The sequence below is a fragment of the Myzus persicae genome, unplaced genomic scaffold (assembly GCF_001856785.1).
Source record: "Myzus persicae strain clone G006 unplaced genomic scaffold, MPER_G0061.0, whole genome shotgun sequence".
Classification (NCBI taxonomy): domain Eukaryota; kingdom Metazoa; phylum Arthropoda; class Insecta; order Hemiptera; family Aphididae; genus Myzus; species Myzus persicae.
In genome coordinates this window covers 216,848-234,980 of record NW_019103850.1, presented here as the reverse complement: position 1 = coordinate 234,980, position 18,133 = coordinate 216,848, and the positions used below count along the sequence as shown (strand labels likewise).

Here is an 18,133-nt window from a genome sequence, read left to right as displayed (position 1 = left end):
ACAAAGAATCAATAATTAAAAAGTTATAGAATGATGCAAGGATATTTTTAATTTTGTAATTTCTAGAGATAAGTTTAGTCTTGATTCTACACATGCTTTGGATAAATGAATAAAAATGAGTCTACAGTTATAACTCACAATTATTAATCATATTATTTTAATGTAAAATGTAATTGCTTAAAATCATATATAATTTAATAAAAAAATTAGTGAGATACCATTTGTGCTGGTAAAATAGCTGGACTCCGGCGAAGAACTTTCATAGGTGATAATGGTTCCTTCGAATTAGTTATAATTGGTTGTTCAGTTACATCATCATTTCCTGTTAAATCTATAGTAGTGCCAAGTTTGATAGGATCCACAGGCTTTGCAGCAGTAACAGTCTTTGCAGCAGTAACAGTCTTTGCAGCTGTAACAGTCTTTGCAACAGTAACAGTCTTTGGAGATACCACTGGTGTTTTTGATAAAGTAACTAAGGGGGCAGGTATTTGCTATTTAAAAAAAAAAATATATATAATACAATATTTATTATGTGCAAATAAAAAAAAAACAATTTAATTTAACTCAAATGCTCGAATTTCTAACAGTTTTCTTCAATATTTTTTTTTCAGAGAAACTACACAGAAAAATGAGAATAAAATCAATCACCATCAGACCATATTTCTGAATATTTTAAGACGCCATACTATGAAGCATATAAAATTATAAATCACTCTTAAAAAAAAAAATGTTGAAAGAAATTTAAAAAAAAAATTATCTATACAAAATCCTTGATAAAATCAATAGGTGTTATTAGTATTTGTATCAATTAACTAAATTAGTTTAAAAAAATAAAATAGAAAAAAAAAACTAAATTAGTTATTAACTAAAATACTTTTTTAACAAATTACAATAGATAATATTTACTATATTACCTTTTTTGTAGTCTTATTTGCAATATCTGAAGTTGATAAATTAGCAGATTCTACTGCATCCAATGCAACGACATCACCATTACCATCATCATCATCATTATTATCATCATCAACAACAATACTTACAGATTTATTATTAGGTTTATTATTAGGTTCATTATCAGGTTTAGTATCAGGTTTTGGCAAAGGATTCGCTAGTTTTGGTAACTTCATACTACCTTCCTACAAATAATACAACATATTTCAATATTTCTCAAACCCAATATTTTTATCAAACAATTAATTTACCTTTTTTGGACGCAATACTGCTTGCAAACCAACAGTTCTTGTAATTAAATGTGGTCTAGCATTTTCATTGGCTTTTATCTCTTGTTTATGAACATTTACAATAGTCTTGATTTCTTTAAATTGTCTATTTAGTGAACAATATTTTAACCGCCAATGTTTTTCTCTTTCCCTCAACAACTGAAGTTCTGAACGGTCCTTACCCAAATATAATTTTTCTGTCATAATTTCAATAATTTTCTGTGTACACAAGCTATCGAATTGCTAAACAACAGTAATAAAACAAGACTAAATATATTAATTAAAATAATATATAGTTAAAATTAAAAACAGAAAAAATCTTCTTACGTCATAAGTCAATTCCTTTTTACTAAACAATTTTAATAACTGTGGAAAACTCTCTTTGGTCATCTGGTGTACTCCACTTACAATATTAGTGATATCTCCAGGTAAATCAGGTAAATCAGGTAATGAAATATCAGAATTAGTGTCAGAATCTATAACTTCAAAATCTCGATCAATACCATTAGAACAAGCACCAACATCCTTGCTATTATTTGTTTTACTATTACATGGATGATTTTCTATAATTTTAGTTTCATCAGTTTTTTTTGTCGAATTTTGTATTTTATTTTTAATTACCGGCAAATGTTCTGCATCGTTTTTTTTATTGTTTACAATTTTAGCTACCTCAGTATTTGAATGATTTAAATTACTTTCCTTTACAGTTGAATCAACTGATATAGATAAATTTGCTATTAACGGAATATCATCAACAACAACATTTTTGTCTGATAATGATGATTTATTTAAATTTGAAATTCCTTTGCCAGTACATGTATCGTTTGCAGCTAATTTATTTTCACCATTTTGTACAGTACTCTCGCCATTTTCAATAACTTCACAACTTTTAATAGCTTTACTTGAAATATTTTTGTCAGAATAATCTTCCTTACAATATTTATCATCAATGCCATTTTTATCATTATGGTTAATTATATTACAAGTTGAATTTGTATCATTGCTAGGATTGTATGTTTTATTCGATACATTAGATTCTTTGACACCATTTGTATTTTCTAGAGTCTTCGAAACTCTTTGTATCAACCGTTCAATATGATTTGTTCCACTATCATCGTTAGTATCTTCAAATTCATCTTCACTTAAATCAGTTAGTCTAATTTTTTTTTTTTTATCACTGTCTACTCCATCTGGCAAAGGTCGCTTTAAACCATTTGATAACTCATTTTTTGATGGAAAAGATGTTGTAGGAACATCATCAGGAAGTTCATCTGAAAAAATACACAAAAATTGTTTTCATTGAATTAATATTAGATCAAATTGTTTATCTATCACTCAATTTATTTATTTACTGATAAGTACCCAATAAAAATACTATCTTTAATGAAATACATGACCTATTGCCTGACTTACTTGTAAAATCTGATATTATAAGAAAATATAAATATTTAATAGTTTATCACTTTTGTTAATTTAAATGTCATAAAATATTCTGTTTCAGTACTAAAAATATTAAGCCAATTAGTTAGGTACCTAAATGAAATATATAAATAAATTTTAAATTGATGTTCACATTTAAATATTACCAAAAATGTATTAGTTTATTTGACATGAAATAAAATTAAGTAGGTACATATTCATTTAAAAATATTAAAACAATAATATATACAAAAATTTGTATTTATATTTATTTTTATTCCTACACAAAAATGGACATCATCTTAATAAATAATAAAAAAATATCAACACTGATAAAAAAATATTATTCAATAAAATAATATTATATTAGTTGGGTATTTATTTAAACTAAACAATGAGTCAATGAAACATTGTGGTGGTGATAATGGAACTAGCATCATAAATCATAGCAAACACAGATTCTACGTTTTTAACGCGATCCTATTAAAATCAAATTTAAGGGCTTTTCATTCTAATATTTATACAAAAATAACAGGATATTAAACAATCAATAAGTCTAAATGTATACGGTATTCGTGTAAATATGATTCAACTACCTAATCTATTCATTGTAATCCATAACGCAACTGTTTAACTATCAACGCTTGTACCGTAGACCTAATACTTATACCTATAAGGTCTATAGTACCTATATGGCTTGTACGGTGTCCATTTTTCTCTCTCTCTCTCACATATACATTCAATCTATCTGTTTGTCCATCTACGCGTGTACCAAGTATATGCTAGGTCAGATCACGAGCAAATAAACAATAAAAAAAAAACGGTATCAACTTACTATCAGGCAAATCAGGTTTCGACTGTTTCAGCGAGTCCTCATCTACAGCGGAAACCTGTTGTTCCGTCATTTCGCTAATCGCCTCGCCGGGCATGTTGTGAAAAACGGAACAATTACTACTACAACTGCCGACCCATGTCCGACGACGGTATCAACTAATTTCGAACAGCACCATAGATAAAGAATTAATATCGCGGATATCGCGGCGGCCGAATGGCTTCCCGAACAAGACGCCGTCTCGATCGGTTCGATATGCCGTTGTTACACGATCGCGGACTGCAAAAGCAGACGCTCTTATCGGTGTTCGAGTTTAGTCTGATATTTTACTCCCCAGTGTTCTACTCGGCCGCAGCCGGAACGACGACGGATCGCAAAACAACGTTTACATGCATTTTTTACAAATTCTATTGTGACGATCCCGGGACCAAACCTTCAGGCTCAGACGCCAGACGTCGGACTGTGCACTGCGACTGCGGTAAAAAACGCGTTTAAACGACAGCGAACGACGAACGGGCCAATGAAAAACAAACGATCGGACTGCGCTTATCAGCGAGCTACCAAGCTGGTCCGTTTCGTGCGGCGTTGCCGCGTTTGCATAGTCGTGACCCGTCGGAGATCGTCGTTGAGCTACAGATGCTTTTTGCAAAGCGAGTACGACATTAGACGACCATTATGTTTCGCCCGACTGTTCGACCCGTCGACATGTTGGCAAACGCGCACAACTCAGACAGGTCGACGGCCAACCAATCCGAAAAGAGAACGGGACTTAGACGTATGACGTGCCGCGGCGTTGCGACGGAGTGAAACGACAATGGAATACGAAATAATGAAATACTGAACAGAAAATACCCAAGTCCATAGATCCTCTACACACTACGTGGAAGTCGAAGACAGAAGATTTACCTTACAATGCGATAAAGTCACTCGTTTGTTGTGATTAATACTCTTTGCTTAGTTACCGTGCCCTCGTTGGAAAATAATGTTGAGCTATATCGATTTTTTCATCGAACTTTATAGATCAATGATTTATAGACATTCGTGGTTGCTTGGCACAAGTAAATCTGGCAAGTAATTTATCTACCTGTTTTTAACAAGACTTTCAGATCTGTCATTTTCGAGGCATTTCCAAATTCTTATTTTCTTATTGAATCCGTATTTTCTAATTTCAAATTATCATCATTTATCATACACAGTACTATAGCTTACTTATAGCTAACTGATCTTAAATTCATTTTCTTGACAAAATTTCAAAGAAATAAACTTTTGAAATTTGATATAAATTATCTATGAAGAGTAATAATTAATCAACAACAACAAATAATATAGTTAAACTAAACAATATGTTCTTTTAATTTCATGAACCAACGAATTTTAGTCGAAGATTTAAAATCAATTTCATAATTTATTAATGGACATCTTAAACATTTGTTCTAAGTACTAACCATTGTTTATAACCTTCAACTATAACTGAATTTAGACGATGTGAAAAAAACGTGGTTACTGGTTAGTTAGGTTATAAACTGTTCGAGTTGTGCGCATGGGCGTGACAATAATACACGGCAAGTATACATATAATTGACTGGGTGGGGGGACAAACGGGTGTTGCCTGACAGCGGATCGACGAAAACTGATCGCAGCAAACTTCGTTTCTGAAGAGGACGTCGTACCAGCATATTTTGTCTCTGCGTTACACACGGACGACACTACAAATTCAAAGGTAAGATTATTATCTACAACCCCGAGTAAGATTTTATTAATATAATTATTTTTAAGTTAGCTAACTTTATACCAATGCTCTTCCAGACAACCCAGCCAGACGCCTCAAACGTGAATGGCCCAGAGATCTTCTCAACGCACATTAAATCATTAATCATGTATATTACTATTTCTCCCTAAATTACCTTCCACGTAGGAATTTCTAATGTGAAACTTCTACTCATTGTACTCCCCTCATCACCACTTTTAATCATTATTCACATTTACTTATTGTACCATTTGTATAGATTGTAAATTTTCATAAATAAACGACATTTAAAAAAAAAAAGTTAGTTATTATCATTTTAAGTAGGTACAGTCTCAAAAAGATCGTTACTTCTTAAAAATAATATCAATAAAAGCATATTTGGGGCCCTAGACGATAATCTTACGTTCAAATTGTATGATACTGTCAATTCACTCTAATTTCAAACCTAACAGAACACTATTGAAACTGGTGAACGAAAATTTGCAGTGTCGTACGTGTGTAAGACGGAGACGACACATACGGACACGACGTCCTCCTACATGAACATAGTTTAGGTTATTCGCATATTGGTATATTACAATCTTCCGTGGTAGACATCATCGACGAGTGTCCGATTGCGACATGCGAGTAAAAAAGTAATGAGCGTACGACCAAATAAACAGAAATCATATATATTATAATGATAATAATATAATCATTATATTATATGTCGTTTCTTTAGAAAATAGTAATTTCCTTGGAAATGTCTTTCTTTTTTGTTCATTGGATCGCACTATCTATTGCGTAAAATATTGTCACCCAGGGTCTCGGCCTTTTTCATAGTGATAAACACAGAAAACGCTCTAATTTTGAGTACCTACACTAGTCAACTATGTCTTCTTTACCATAATATCTTTAAAATACTATAATTCTGTTAATATCTCTAAGAAAAAAAAGAATAAAGTCTGCATATTAGAGAATTGTTGTTGAATACGCCGTATTTTTGAAGTGAAAACTTCTTTAGCACTTTTTGTGAGTAATGGATGGAACTGACTCAGTTCAACTGAGCCGTCACGCTCGGCTATGTAACGCTCATTTGGGCGAAGTCGGCTCGAGTCGACTTAGCATGAGAGGAACAGTCAGCAGAACGAGAGAGAAAGATAGTCGAAGCGTCACTGCTATACTCACTCGGCAGAATTCGACTCCTTTACTCAATCCGAACTACCCGAATGAACGTTAGGTTAGGTTAGGCTAACCTAACCTAACCATCTTCATGGTCTTATAATTTACTTAGTTATCAGATATAGCAATTCTTCCGTTTTTATACGGAGTTATTCAATGAAATGTCTATTTTTAAACGGTGTATTCAGATTTTATTTTTGTTTAGTTTTAGCAAAGTAATGGTTATTTTTTCCCAGGAAATTTTCGGTGACGGCGACTACGACAATTATAAATATATTTATTGTTTTTATAATATACAGTTATAGTTATTAATTTATTAAATACAGTATTCGTATTACCAAACTTGTTTTTTTCTTATAATATAAATATATATATTATGATTTATAAACTTGTATTTCGTATTATTAATTTCGCCTTGTTGAAGTTTTCACTTATGTCGTGTGGTCTTAACTCTTAAGCACACACATTTTTTTATTTACGTTTAAGTACCTTTAGTCATAACTCCTAAGAAGCCAAGTAGATCTATGAAGCAGATAAAGTAAGACTTCAAATATGTAAATAGTATTTAAGAATGATGTTTAGTATATAGGAAGAGAGGAGTATTGGTCCAGCAGTATTATTGGTCAATGGTCAGCATTTCATTTATTTAATGTTGTGTTTCATTATTCTTGAATATAATAATATGATAGCTTAAACAAGAGTATAACATTGTTTAACAACTAACACGTGATTTAATTATTATGACTATAATTGTTTCAATTTTTGTGTATATTCCTTGATGGCTTAATCCATGATTGTTTACGTACATACAATAGTTATACATATGTACAGAGTACTTGTTATTTGTATATAAGTACCAATTAGGTTAATATAATATGGTATGATATCCTGTATCGAGACTTTCAATTGCTGTAGAATTGAGATGGCAATTCAAAACTATCTTTGTGAAGAAGTCGTTACACTACACTGCACATGACTTAAAGTCTTACAGATGTAAAACATCGCAAAACTGTTTTCCGCCGAAAAGAACCGAGAAGGCTTTAGTCACAACTAAGAAACGAAATTTTTCCCATGTAAAAAAGAAGACATTGGCTGTAAAATACCGTTTTTATTTTTTTGGATATCAGAACTACAAAAAAAGTTATTCAATTTCGAAAAAACACAAAAATAATGGATTTTGAAACAATGACAACTTTTTCGTTTAAATTATATCAAAAAAATAAAAACTACATAATATGTTTATCAATTTGGAGTCTTAACTATCACTACAGAATGAGTGGTTCTATACCTCGCATAACAATTTTTGGTACGTTGTACATTTGTAAGGAGGAGATAACGTTGTGGGTGTAGCGTCCTCTTAAGCTGCTTGAAAAACCAATTTACAGATGTCGGATGATAATAAATAATAATAATATTCTTCAGATCATTTATATGAACAGTAGAATCAGTAATGTCCAGTGGTAATTCTGTTTTTTAAACCAATTTCCAACTGTCACATCCTTCATATTTACTCTATTGGCATACCGCATACGATATCTTCGCATCAGTCATTGCATTTTATAAACTATAATTTCATAGGATATCGATGATCCCATTTAAACGATAATCATATTTTATAATAAGAATATACCATGCTCTGTGGCAGTTCATTAGCATTTATAAATATTTGATGAAAATGTCAAGTGTCTACTGTTATTAGTTTTTCAGTTACGACAAACAAATAAAATCGATTTTTTCAAAATTTGGTTGTTCGTAAAAATTACCACTTTTTTCACTTTTTTTTGTTTCTTCTGACACTTTTTAGTTTACTATAATAGTGTGTTGAGTGTATATTGTACTACTGCTTTTAGTATCTACTGGGAATTTTCAGTTTTGACCTCCCGAATGCATCAACTACATTACTTTTCTATCAGAAAAGATACTGATGTCCAAAATCTGAGAATTTTTTCTTCTCTTTACTGTCCTTGCCAGATAGATTAACACGCTGCGGCGTGATAACGAAAAGCCAGGGGTTTTCCGTGTTTGGATGTTAATTGTTAGTACTTAATAACAAATAGTAGAGTAAATTAGTAAATATCCAACAGTATTAGTGTATTCCATAGTTTCCATACCACATTAATCTATTAATGTTTTCATCGTCAGCCGAGGTCGTTTATTTTATACATTATAATTATGATAAACAACTTGGTGAGGAGCGCCACACGACCAAATGTAAGAACACTTCGTGAGTCGTGACTAGTTGGCGATACACCTACAAAAACTACTGTAGTATGTTGATGACAAACAGAAAAAAACACACACCTCATTATAAATACAATATATACATTCACTACACTCAGAATCTCAAAATGTGAAAATGCTGATTTTCATACTTAAACACAATATTTCAGACCACTTATTTATAACATTAATATAAATTTAATTTGGATTTTCTCAGTAGAGTAGGTATTTATAACCCATACCTAATAGAAAAATTAATAATGTGATAACAAGGGTTCGGATTTTAAGACAAATGCCTTTTTTTTTATAACAATAGAAAAATAATTTTTATATTAAAATGGAATTCATTTAATTTCTAAGATAAATGGGTGCACCTATTATGTGAACCTTGTATATTGTGAACCTGTTTTGCCTTTTTTATCTATAAATACCTTTTTGCTTTCTTCTCTTTTTGATTTGTATGTGTTTAATTATCAATTAACTTGACAGTTTTCTATACATATCAATGGAATGAATCGATAAGGGCTTGTGAAAACGACGCATTGTCGATGTTATGTTTAAAATTAAACATAATAGCATTTATTAGAAGCGATATTGATAAATATTTGTTACGGTAAGTTAATTCATTATTCTCAAAATAGCACAGATATCGAACATTCGAGTGTCTGTTTCATACAAGTCTATGAAACACGAACTAAGATAATATTATATATCTATGTATATCTATCTATGTATATCTTAGTTTGTGCTATGAAATCAATAATCATAATTCATAATATTCTGTGATAACTTTCAACTGATACACAATATAACGAACATAACAACTGTGCACCTACATATATGCTATATGTGTACGCCATACTACCTATGTAAGTAGTAGGTATCTTTATCAGGCTGAATTACTTTTAAAACGTTATGATGTGGTTCACTGTAATCATACTCTTCCATTATATTACGTATATTACATCACAAAACTTAAACACTAATGACAGCAAAAAAATCAAACGCGAAGTAAATAAATTATAAATCCTATAACAATAATTATTTTTATCTACTTAGATATTTAATAATTAGTATAATATGAAAAAAACTCGTCGTTTTAATATAATATACTGTAAGTTATTCCAACTCAAAATAATTATGCTATAATCATTAATCATGTATACAATAATAATTATAAATATCGAAAGGTTAGGTTATAATAATATACAATATTATGTACCTATTAAATTATTATATTTTTAATAGACTTACTGGTACTATACTTACTAATATTGTATTTTATTTTGAAATTAAAAAAAAAATTAGATCTAAAATTAATCTTTAAGGTTAGGTTAGGAGTAAAAATAATAAATAAAGAAAATCAAACGAATAAATTATTTTTTGTGTCATGAACTTTAATCTAAAATCTTATCAGTTCATGTAAAAGGTGATGGGCACACTGAGATAGATAACAACTACTGGAGCGACGAGCGGATCAAAACCACCCAATTCCATGCACATTATTATCACTTATTATCGATTCTCCGTTATCACTATAACATAAAACATTTTTCGGTTGATGCTCTTATCATTTAAACAACTACAAAAAATTAAATATACTATTACCTTCTACTTTTTAGTACTGTTTTATATAATTAATAACTTTTTATTGATGCAATTTAATATATATTAATAATATTGGTGCAATATGGACAAAAATATAAAACAAAAAGGTGAAAACTGTTGCCATATATGCAAGAAAAATTTCGCTAGACCAACCACTTTACGCAGACATATTGACGATATACATAAAACGCCAACTGAGAAGCAAAAGGTGTCTATTATAGAAGCTATTAATCATACGAGTAGATCTAGCCAAGTTGTTAATACTGAATATGATCATATATATTATAATCATAATATATTATAATTTATAATAACTTATTTTATATTATCTTGTAAATATGACAGTTGTTTTTGTAACATAATTATATATTATATATTAAGAAAAAATAATAAAACAAATTCAAAAATATAAACTATACCAACTATAAATATTACAATATGTGCTTAAATAGAATGAACAACGGTATATGAGTCTTTAGAAGCTTTTTAGTGATAGAATGAGTAATATTGTGGAACGTAAGTAAAAATATACATTAAAAATTAGTAGATGTTATTTAGTCCTCATATGGTTTAATCCAACACTATAATATAACAGTATTAAAATTAGTTAATACTATAGTAACAACAACAAATAAATGAAATGCTACAATAGGGATTAGGGAATATAAATAATAAATATAATATTTACATCAACATATTTATTTATTTATATTTTTCTTGCATATATGGTAACAGTTTTCACCTTTTTGTTTTATATTTATTTAAAAGTTATTAATTATATAAAACAGTACTAAAAAGTAAAAGGTAATAGTATAATTTATCTTTTTTGTAGTTGTATAAATGATAAGAGCATCAACCGAAAAATGTTTTATGTTGTTTTATAGTGATAACGGAAAATCGATAATAAGTGATAATAATGTGCATGGAATTGGGTGGTTTTGATCCGCTCGTCTGGAGCGCGGACTCTGTTCCGAAAAACGAGCCGTCGCGTTGAGCGTTACCCCCACCACCGAATGGCAAAAACACATCGTTTATACCAGTGTTTCCCAAAGGGTGTGCCGCGGCACACTAGTGTGCCGTGAAATTTGAAAGGTGTGCCGTGACAACTTGAACTTTTTTTTATAAAAAAACATAAAATGATTTTTTCAAAATATTAAAGTATATAATAAAAATAAAAATAATTAATACAAAAATTAACTTTAAATTTACAAATAAAAAGATATAATTATAAATTTTAGTGTGAAACGTGTGCTTGATGTTGTTTGCATAATAGTTCAATTCTAGTTCTATGATATTCTGTGATATATAAAACGATAATAATAATGATAATCATACCCGACATCATTATATACCTATTATTCGATAAGTATATAATATTTATCCAAAGTGTGCCATGACTTATAAAAACTAATAATAATGTGCCACGATGGGAAAAAGTTTGGGAACCGCTGGTTTATACACACAACGCGTGGTAAGTGGTGACTTAACGTGTATAAAAAAAACTAAAATTAAGTTATTAAACAACTTTTTTTAAATATTTAAAATGGTTATGTCTTGTTTGGCATTCGGATGCTCTAATAGGTTTAAAAAAGGTGGATCTATTTGACCATAGTTATATAAATAATTTAACATTTATAAAGTCGGTTAGTAGAGGTAAATTAATTAATGTTTCAAAACCAGTCATGATTATTGTACAACATTTGGAAAAAGCCTTCCAGGTTATTGTTGTTAAAGAAAAAAAATTGTTTAATAATGTAAAACTAAATGTTATTGAATATGCTAGATTGCTAGAAGAAGTATATTAAGTAAAAATACACTATTTTTTTTCCCCGGCACACATCCTTATAATGTTGATTTAGGGACTCTTAGTCATGAATATGTATTATTTAAATTAATTAGTGAAAGTTTTGTTAATATTAGAATGCGCCATTTTGAAAAAGAATATAATATAATATCTCGAGTACTTAAAAATAAATCTTCCTTAAGAACCAAGTTATCTAAATTAATATTATTTAAAAATTTGTAAATAATTTAAACTTGTATTTATTTTTTTATTTTTTTGTATTTTATTATATTTGCTATCTTGGTTATGAGTGTTATGACTTATGAATATAATTTTACTAATTTTTACTTGGTAATTTATCTCTCTTTTAATATATAATATAATATAATTATTATACTCTGTGATAATATATCTCTGAACTCTAAACTTGGAAGACTTTTCAAAAGTATTTTGAAGCAAGTTTACAAACATTATAAATATTTTTAATAGCTTTTAAACATATCAATATAAACCCCACATCAAGATAAAAAATTTTTATACCAAACTCAATCAGCTACGATCATTATTTTCTCTAAAACTTTAAGTTAAAGTTAACTTAAATCCAGTGTTAAGTAATGCGAATTTAAATAAGTTGCCATTCGGTGGTGGGGGTAACGGTATTCGACTCGGCTCGTTTCTATTACATTAGGAACATAGCCAGTCCGCGCTCCAGTAGTTGTTATCTATCTCAGTGGATGGGCATAATCGAGATATTTCGATTTTTAAAATTACATCGATTATATAATCGAGATATTTCGATTATGAAAATAATCTCGATTATATTATAATCAAATGATTATATTATATTCGAATGATTTATTACAATCGAATGATTCTTTCAAATGATATCTCGTTTATTTGGAAAACAATGAATTCTTGATCTCAAAATAGTCAAAATGTTTATAATGGAATATAAATTATTTGGTATGAATGATTAATGAATGATGTCCATGAAACGAGGGATTTCAACTATTTTTTTAAATAAACTATAATAAAATTATTATTAAATTGTTGTTGACTTCGAGTCTTTGTATTTTCGAATCGTTTTAATCGCCACTCGTGAGCGGTCGTTATTAGTACGGTGCCTACCACATATACTTAATAATGTTGTATTATTTTTAACTATTTAAATTTTAAACATAAACGTATTTATGGGTATGATTTTATAATCAGTCGGCCACAAAACAACAACAAATGCGAAGAACGTTTATTATTAAATTTATCAATATTATTCAAAATACTTTATATATTTATATATTTTTGTAACCGTAATAGGATTATTTGGTAGGACATAGCTATAGTAAAGTTGTTAATATTTACCAAAGTATGAATAATGTAAAGATAACATAAGAAATCCGTCTATTGGTCTATTGTAATTTTATCTTATGTTTTTGTCTTTGATTTGAAAACTATAGTAAAAGTAAACCCATAGTAGTAGTCCATATTTCTATAGAGGCATAGGCTATATTTTTATGTATACCGTGAAAACAATTGGTTTTGTTAATCAGAGCGTGTTTTTTCAAAAACGGGACAAATTACTAATGAACGTAGAAACAGATTATCACCAAAAAATTTAGATTTTATAATTTTTTTAAACAATAATTTAAATATTTTTTAAATTCTGTTATTAATTTATTAATTATTAATACCTATCAATGTATTTTTAATTGATAAAAAGTTTTTTATTGTTATTATAATATATTAGTGATTACTAATTATTTTATAATACCTACTATAAGTAGATACTTACTTTTACTTATTTAATATGTATAACTATACATGTATACATGTTACATAAAATATTACGAGTTGTAATTAATTATATTTAACTATTTACTAATTTTTATTATCAAAGATTTGAATATTTATAAAACGTGAAAAAGTATTTTATTAAAAATTAAAATGTTTAAATAAATTTATAACGCATCGAAAGTTTTCTATTATTCAGTACCAAGTCATAATAATTAATAAGTAATGACTAACAATTTACTGTAATAAAAATTAAAAATCTGTATTTTTTGGTTTCTTATACCAATTGAAGATGATTTATTTAAAAAATTGGTTTCTAACGATTGTCTTGATAACTAATTCGATCATTCACATTACTAAATGTTATTCGATATTTCGTTCAAAACATTTCGATTATTTTGATCGAGTGATATCTCGATTATTAATATTTCATTTGAAAATTTCGGATGATTTTTTCGAGGGATATCTCGATTATGAAAATATCTCGATTACTAATCATTCGATTATTAAAATCATTCGATTATGCCCATCACTATGTAAAACTTACTGCGAGATTGTTCATTTTCAGAAAAACTAGATATCACATACCACGGTTTTTTTATATTTTTTGTGTATCTATAAACGATATATAATTATTTGAAATAATAATTCGACTTTCAACTTCTGTATATTTTCTGGAGTAAAAGTATGAATCTAATTTGTACTGTTAAGAGGTCAAAATTGAAAATCACCATAGGTTTCAAAAGCATCAGAAAAAAACAAAAACAAACTAAAGAAAAACGGAGATTCTTAAGTAAAACAATTTTAGTTTAAGATAGAATTCTAAAAAAATAACTATATATGACATTTTAACTGAATGGTTAATGTTTATTATATGACATTTATGTACATGATAAAATATTCAAAATATTTTGACTCTTTTTGTGCTAAAATATCTATGTTGGTTAATGGTTAGTTTTATTTAAATATTATCGATACAAATTTGTTTGCTCGATCAAAAAATTTAAAAATGTATTACAAGGTTGTTGTAAGAGGAAACTAAAAAAAAAAGTTATGAAGTTTTAATAAAGTTGTCAAAATCACGAAAATTTGCAAATAATTTTTAATTAAAAATTCATAAAATACTGTATTTATATATCTTAGATTTGAAAATGTAATACAAAATTCCTCATACGATTTTTTACCTATAACAAAAAAAAAATTTTATCGAAGGTCAATACCGAAAATTTTTTAAGAGATAAAATTCCTAGGAATAGTAAAAAAAAGTGACTTGAAATAAGATGCCTTATTATCATAATTTTCAATGTTAAATACATTTAAACGCATTTAAATGTTGGTTTTTTTCTAACTCACTGCATTAGACATTTGTGGAAGTTTCTGCTAGTCATAACTCTTCAGTTTTAATTTAATAATACAGCTTTAATATGCTTAACAAAACCTGCATGTTGCGTTAGAGCTTGGAAACCTTTATTGGAGACATTGATTAATGTTTGACAAAAAAATACAAAAACCCCGATCATTATTACAATCTGAATGTTTTCTAAGCCATTCAGAAATTGCATTGCTATATGCCTATCACCTCTCGAGAACCAATCATCGAAAACAAAATATGTGCCTACATCGTAAAATATTTAGTAAAAATCACTAGTAAGAACTTAGAACTATAAAATGACTACGATCTATGATATTATTCTATATATCTATAGTACATCTATATATTTCCATGTTAACAATTTTGTTGCTAGTTATTGCAGTTATTGAACTGCAGAAAAAATGTCTCTACATACTGGTTTAATAAGGTTGTAAGCACTTTCACCCATCCGCTATAGATAAATAGATTAAAAACATTACAGCAGTCACTAACCCGAACACCACTAGGTTCAATCAACTGATAAGCCAAGGCGATACCCAATAGATCTGATTTAGAATCTTATTAAAAAATCTCAAAAAAGTGAGATAAGATACCATAATTAAAAAAAATTAAACAAAAGTGATTAATAAAAAATTAAGGAACTCAGAGTGAGAAAAGTGGGTTGCTGATATTTTGTATTTTATAATATTTATCATACGATCAGAAGCAGATTTATTCTTTTTACGGTTATAGGCACTAACAATTTGCCTCCCCTATAGGCTATAATATTTATAACAAATTATAATACCATCTCCAGTAAAAATACAATAGATGATGATCGTACTCAAATCCATTTTAATGTTAAACTATTTTGTCTTGCTTTCAGTTGTATAGCCTACTTCGGAAAAATTAACGAAACAAAAATGATAATTTTTATTTTTATTTTTATGAAATAGTAATAAAACAAAGTTAAAGCCAGTTTTTAACTTTGAGCTAACATTACAATTTACAAAAATTTTTATAATAATAGGCATACAAAATATTTTCATACAACAATTCTTAATTAACTATTTTAACTTTAGAAGTTGACATTTTGCTTTTAAAATATTTTCTTAGTACTTAGCACTTAGGTACTTTCTTGTTGATTTATAAAATACACGGGTACTCCACATTCGCCACAATCCCTCAAACACACATCGGCCAAATTAAAAATAATATAATAATTACTAACGACTCAACTTTTTAATTATAGTTACTGTTAGTTGTTAGTGTTGTTACCATTCGAACCAGACAGTTTGTAGTAATAACAGCAATACCGCTAGGATTGTGGAATTAATACTATTTTGGCTGTATAGGAAACGTAGAAACTTGTATTGTTCACCGATTATATAAATTAACATTTTCCATATATTGTTCGAAATATTTCGATTTTGTAATTTTAGATTCTGAGAGGAGCGATGAATGTATTGATTTTACAATGATGCGTATTTTTTTTTGTGTCCGTCATCACTAGGGCCCGGAATTGTATGCGTTTGCATATTTCTATCTATTTATCTAAAAAGTAGCTAGGTAAGATACAAATTTGAATCTTAACCTAATGTGTTGATATGCAAAATTAAATTTGGCATATTTTTGCATATTTGGATCATTTTAAATTATTGTGCATATTTCAGCAATTTTCTAAAATATAATGCATATATAGAAAAAAAATAGTATGAAGTATACTATTATTATGTGCAAGACTTACCTACGTCAATTCAGTGTATCATGAAGTATAACTTGATATGGGCTATAATAAGATTTATAATAACGAGTGAAATAAGAAATAAATCTTCCGTTAGCTGATTCCATTAAAATTGTTGAAAATACCTATTGAGAATAAGTTTAAAGCAATATTTTGTGCAAATGGTGTTGAAATATATAATAAATTTAAAAATGTTATTGAAAAAAATGACGGATTTCGAGAGTGATCAAATATATCCAAAATTTTAACTGGAGAAAATACCTCAACGAACAATATACCAGAAGATCTTTCAAGCAGTGACTTAGTATACTTTAAGTATGCCCCGATATCTTCAACGGATGTAGAACGAAGTTTTTCTCGATTCAAGAACATATTTGCTGAAAACCGACGTGCATTTTTATTTGAAAATCTAGCCAAGTCTTTAGTAGTTAATTGTAACTCTCCAGGTAAATTTAAAAATATCTTGAAAATCTATTGCATTTGTTTAAATTGATTTTCGTTCATGACTTTTTGTTTAGATGAGTGAATGTTCAAATTACAACTCAATGCAGTTCAGTACAACGTACAAAAATAATGTAAATACATTTTAGAATACATTTTTCTATTTAGTATAGATTATTTAATGAATTATATAAATTTTAAAACTAAATAAATTTATTAAACTTTCATTTTTGTTTGCATATTTTTGCATATTTAAAGTGCATATTTTAATAATATTCAGTGCATAAAAGCATGCATATTTCGTACATTTTTTGGGCATATAATTCCGGGCCCTAGTCATCACTAAAGACCGGATGTTTGTGCAGCTAATACCTAAAAAACGTGCAGTTAAAATGTTAAAATGTTAAAATGACATGTGCGAAATCGTGCAAAAACAAAATTTTTATTTAAGGTACTTACTTCAAATTTTATTTTTATAATATTATTATTTATTAGTTGGAATAAACTATTATATTAAAATATAAAATTAAAAAAATATATATTATTAAAATAATCATAAACTGACAATATAAATAAAACTGACTTTATAATGTTTGTTTAAAGTGTATAATCATGTACATTTCCAAGTTTTTACGGTAAAATGATGTTGTCTGCCACTGTGAAAACACACGTTCTACGTCGGCACTTGTTATCGCCTTATTAGTTATTGGGTATGGTTTGTAGCAGCTTATAATAGCAGGATCTTCTTTTACATCTACGTCGTTTTCATTTATTGAATCGCTGTATAGTTTTATTATGTTGTATCCGGGATTTTCATCA

General features: G+C 28.3%; 1 protein-coding gene across 4 annotated transcripts in view; it reads right to left on the bottom strand.

Annotated features, from left to right (window-relative positions):
- LOC111035438 (activating transcription factor 7-interacting protein 1-like) overlaps positions 1 to 18,133 on the bottom strand; it is a 37,128-nt gene that overhangs the window by 3,866 nt on the left and 15,129 nt on the right. For 3 of the 4 annotated variants that reach the window (XM_022317055.1, XM_022317054.1, XM_022317052.1), the window contains exons 3-6: positions 1,548 to 2,491; positions 1,203 to 1,463; positions 915 to 1,136; positions 219 to 491 (exon numbers count right to left, since the gene is read on the bottom strand). In XM_022317055.1, the coding sequence (XP_022172747.1) occupies positions 219 to 491; positions 915 to 1,136; positions 1,203 to 1,463; positions 1,548 to 2,491 (1,700 nt within the window). Of the gene's footprint in view, positions 1 to 218; positions 492 to 914; positions 1,137 to 1,202; positions 1,464 to 1,547; positions 2,492 to 3,474; positions 3,937 to 18,133 lie in introns of those variants that run through there. The other variant, XM_022317053.1, reaches the window with a different exon arrangement.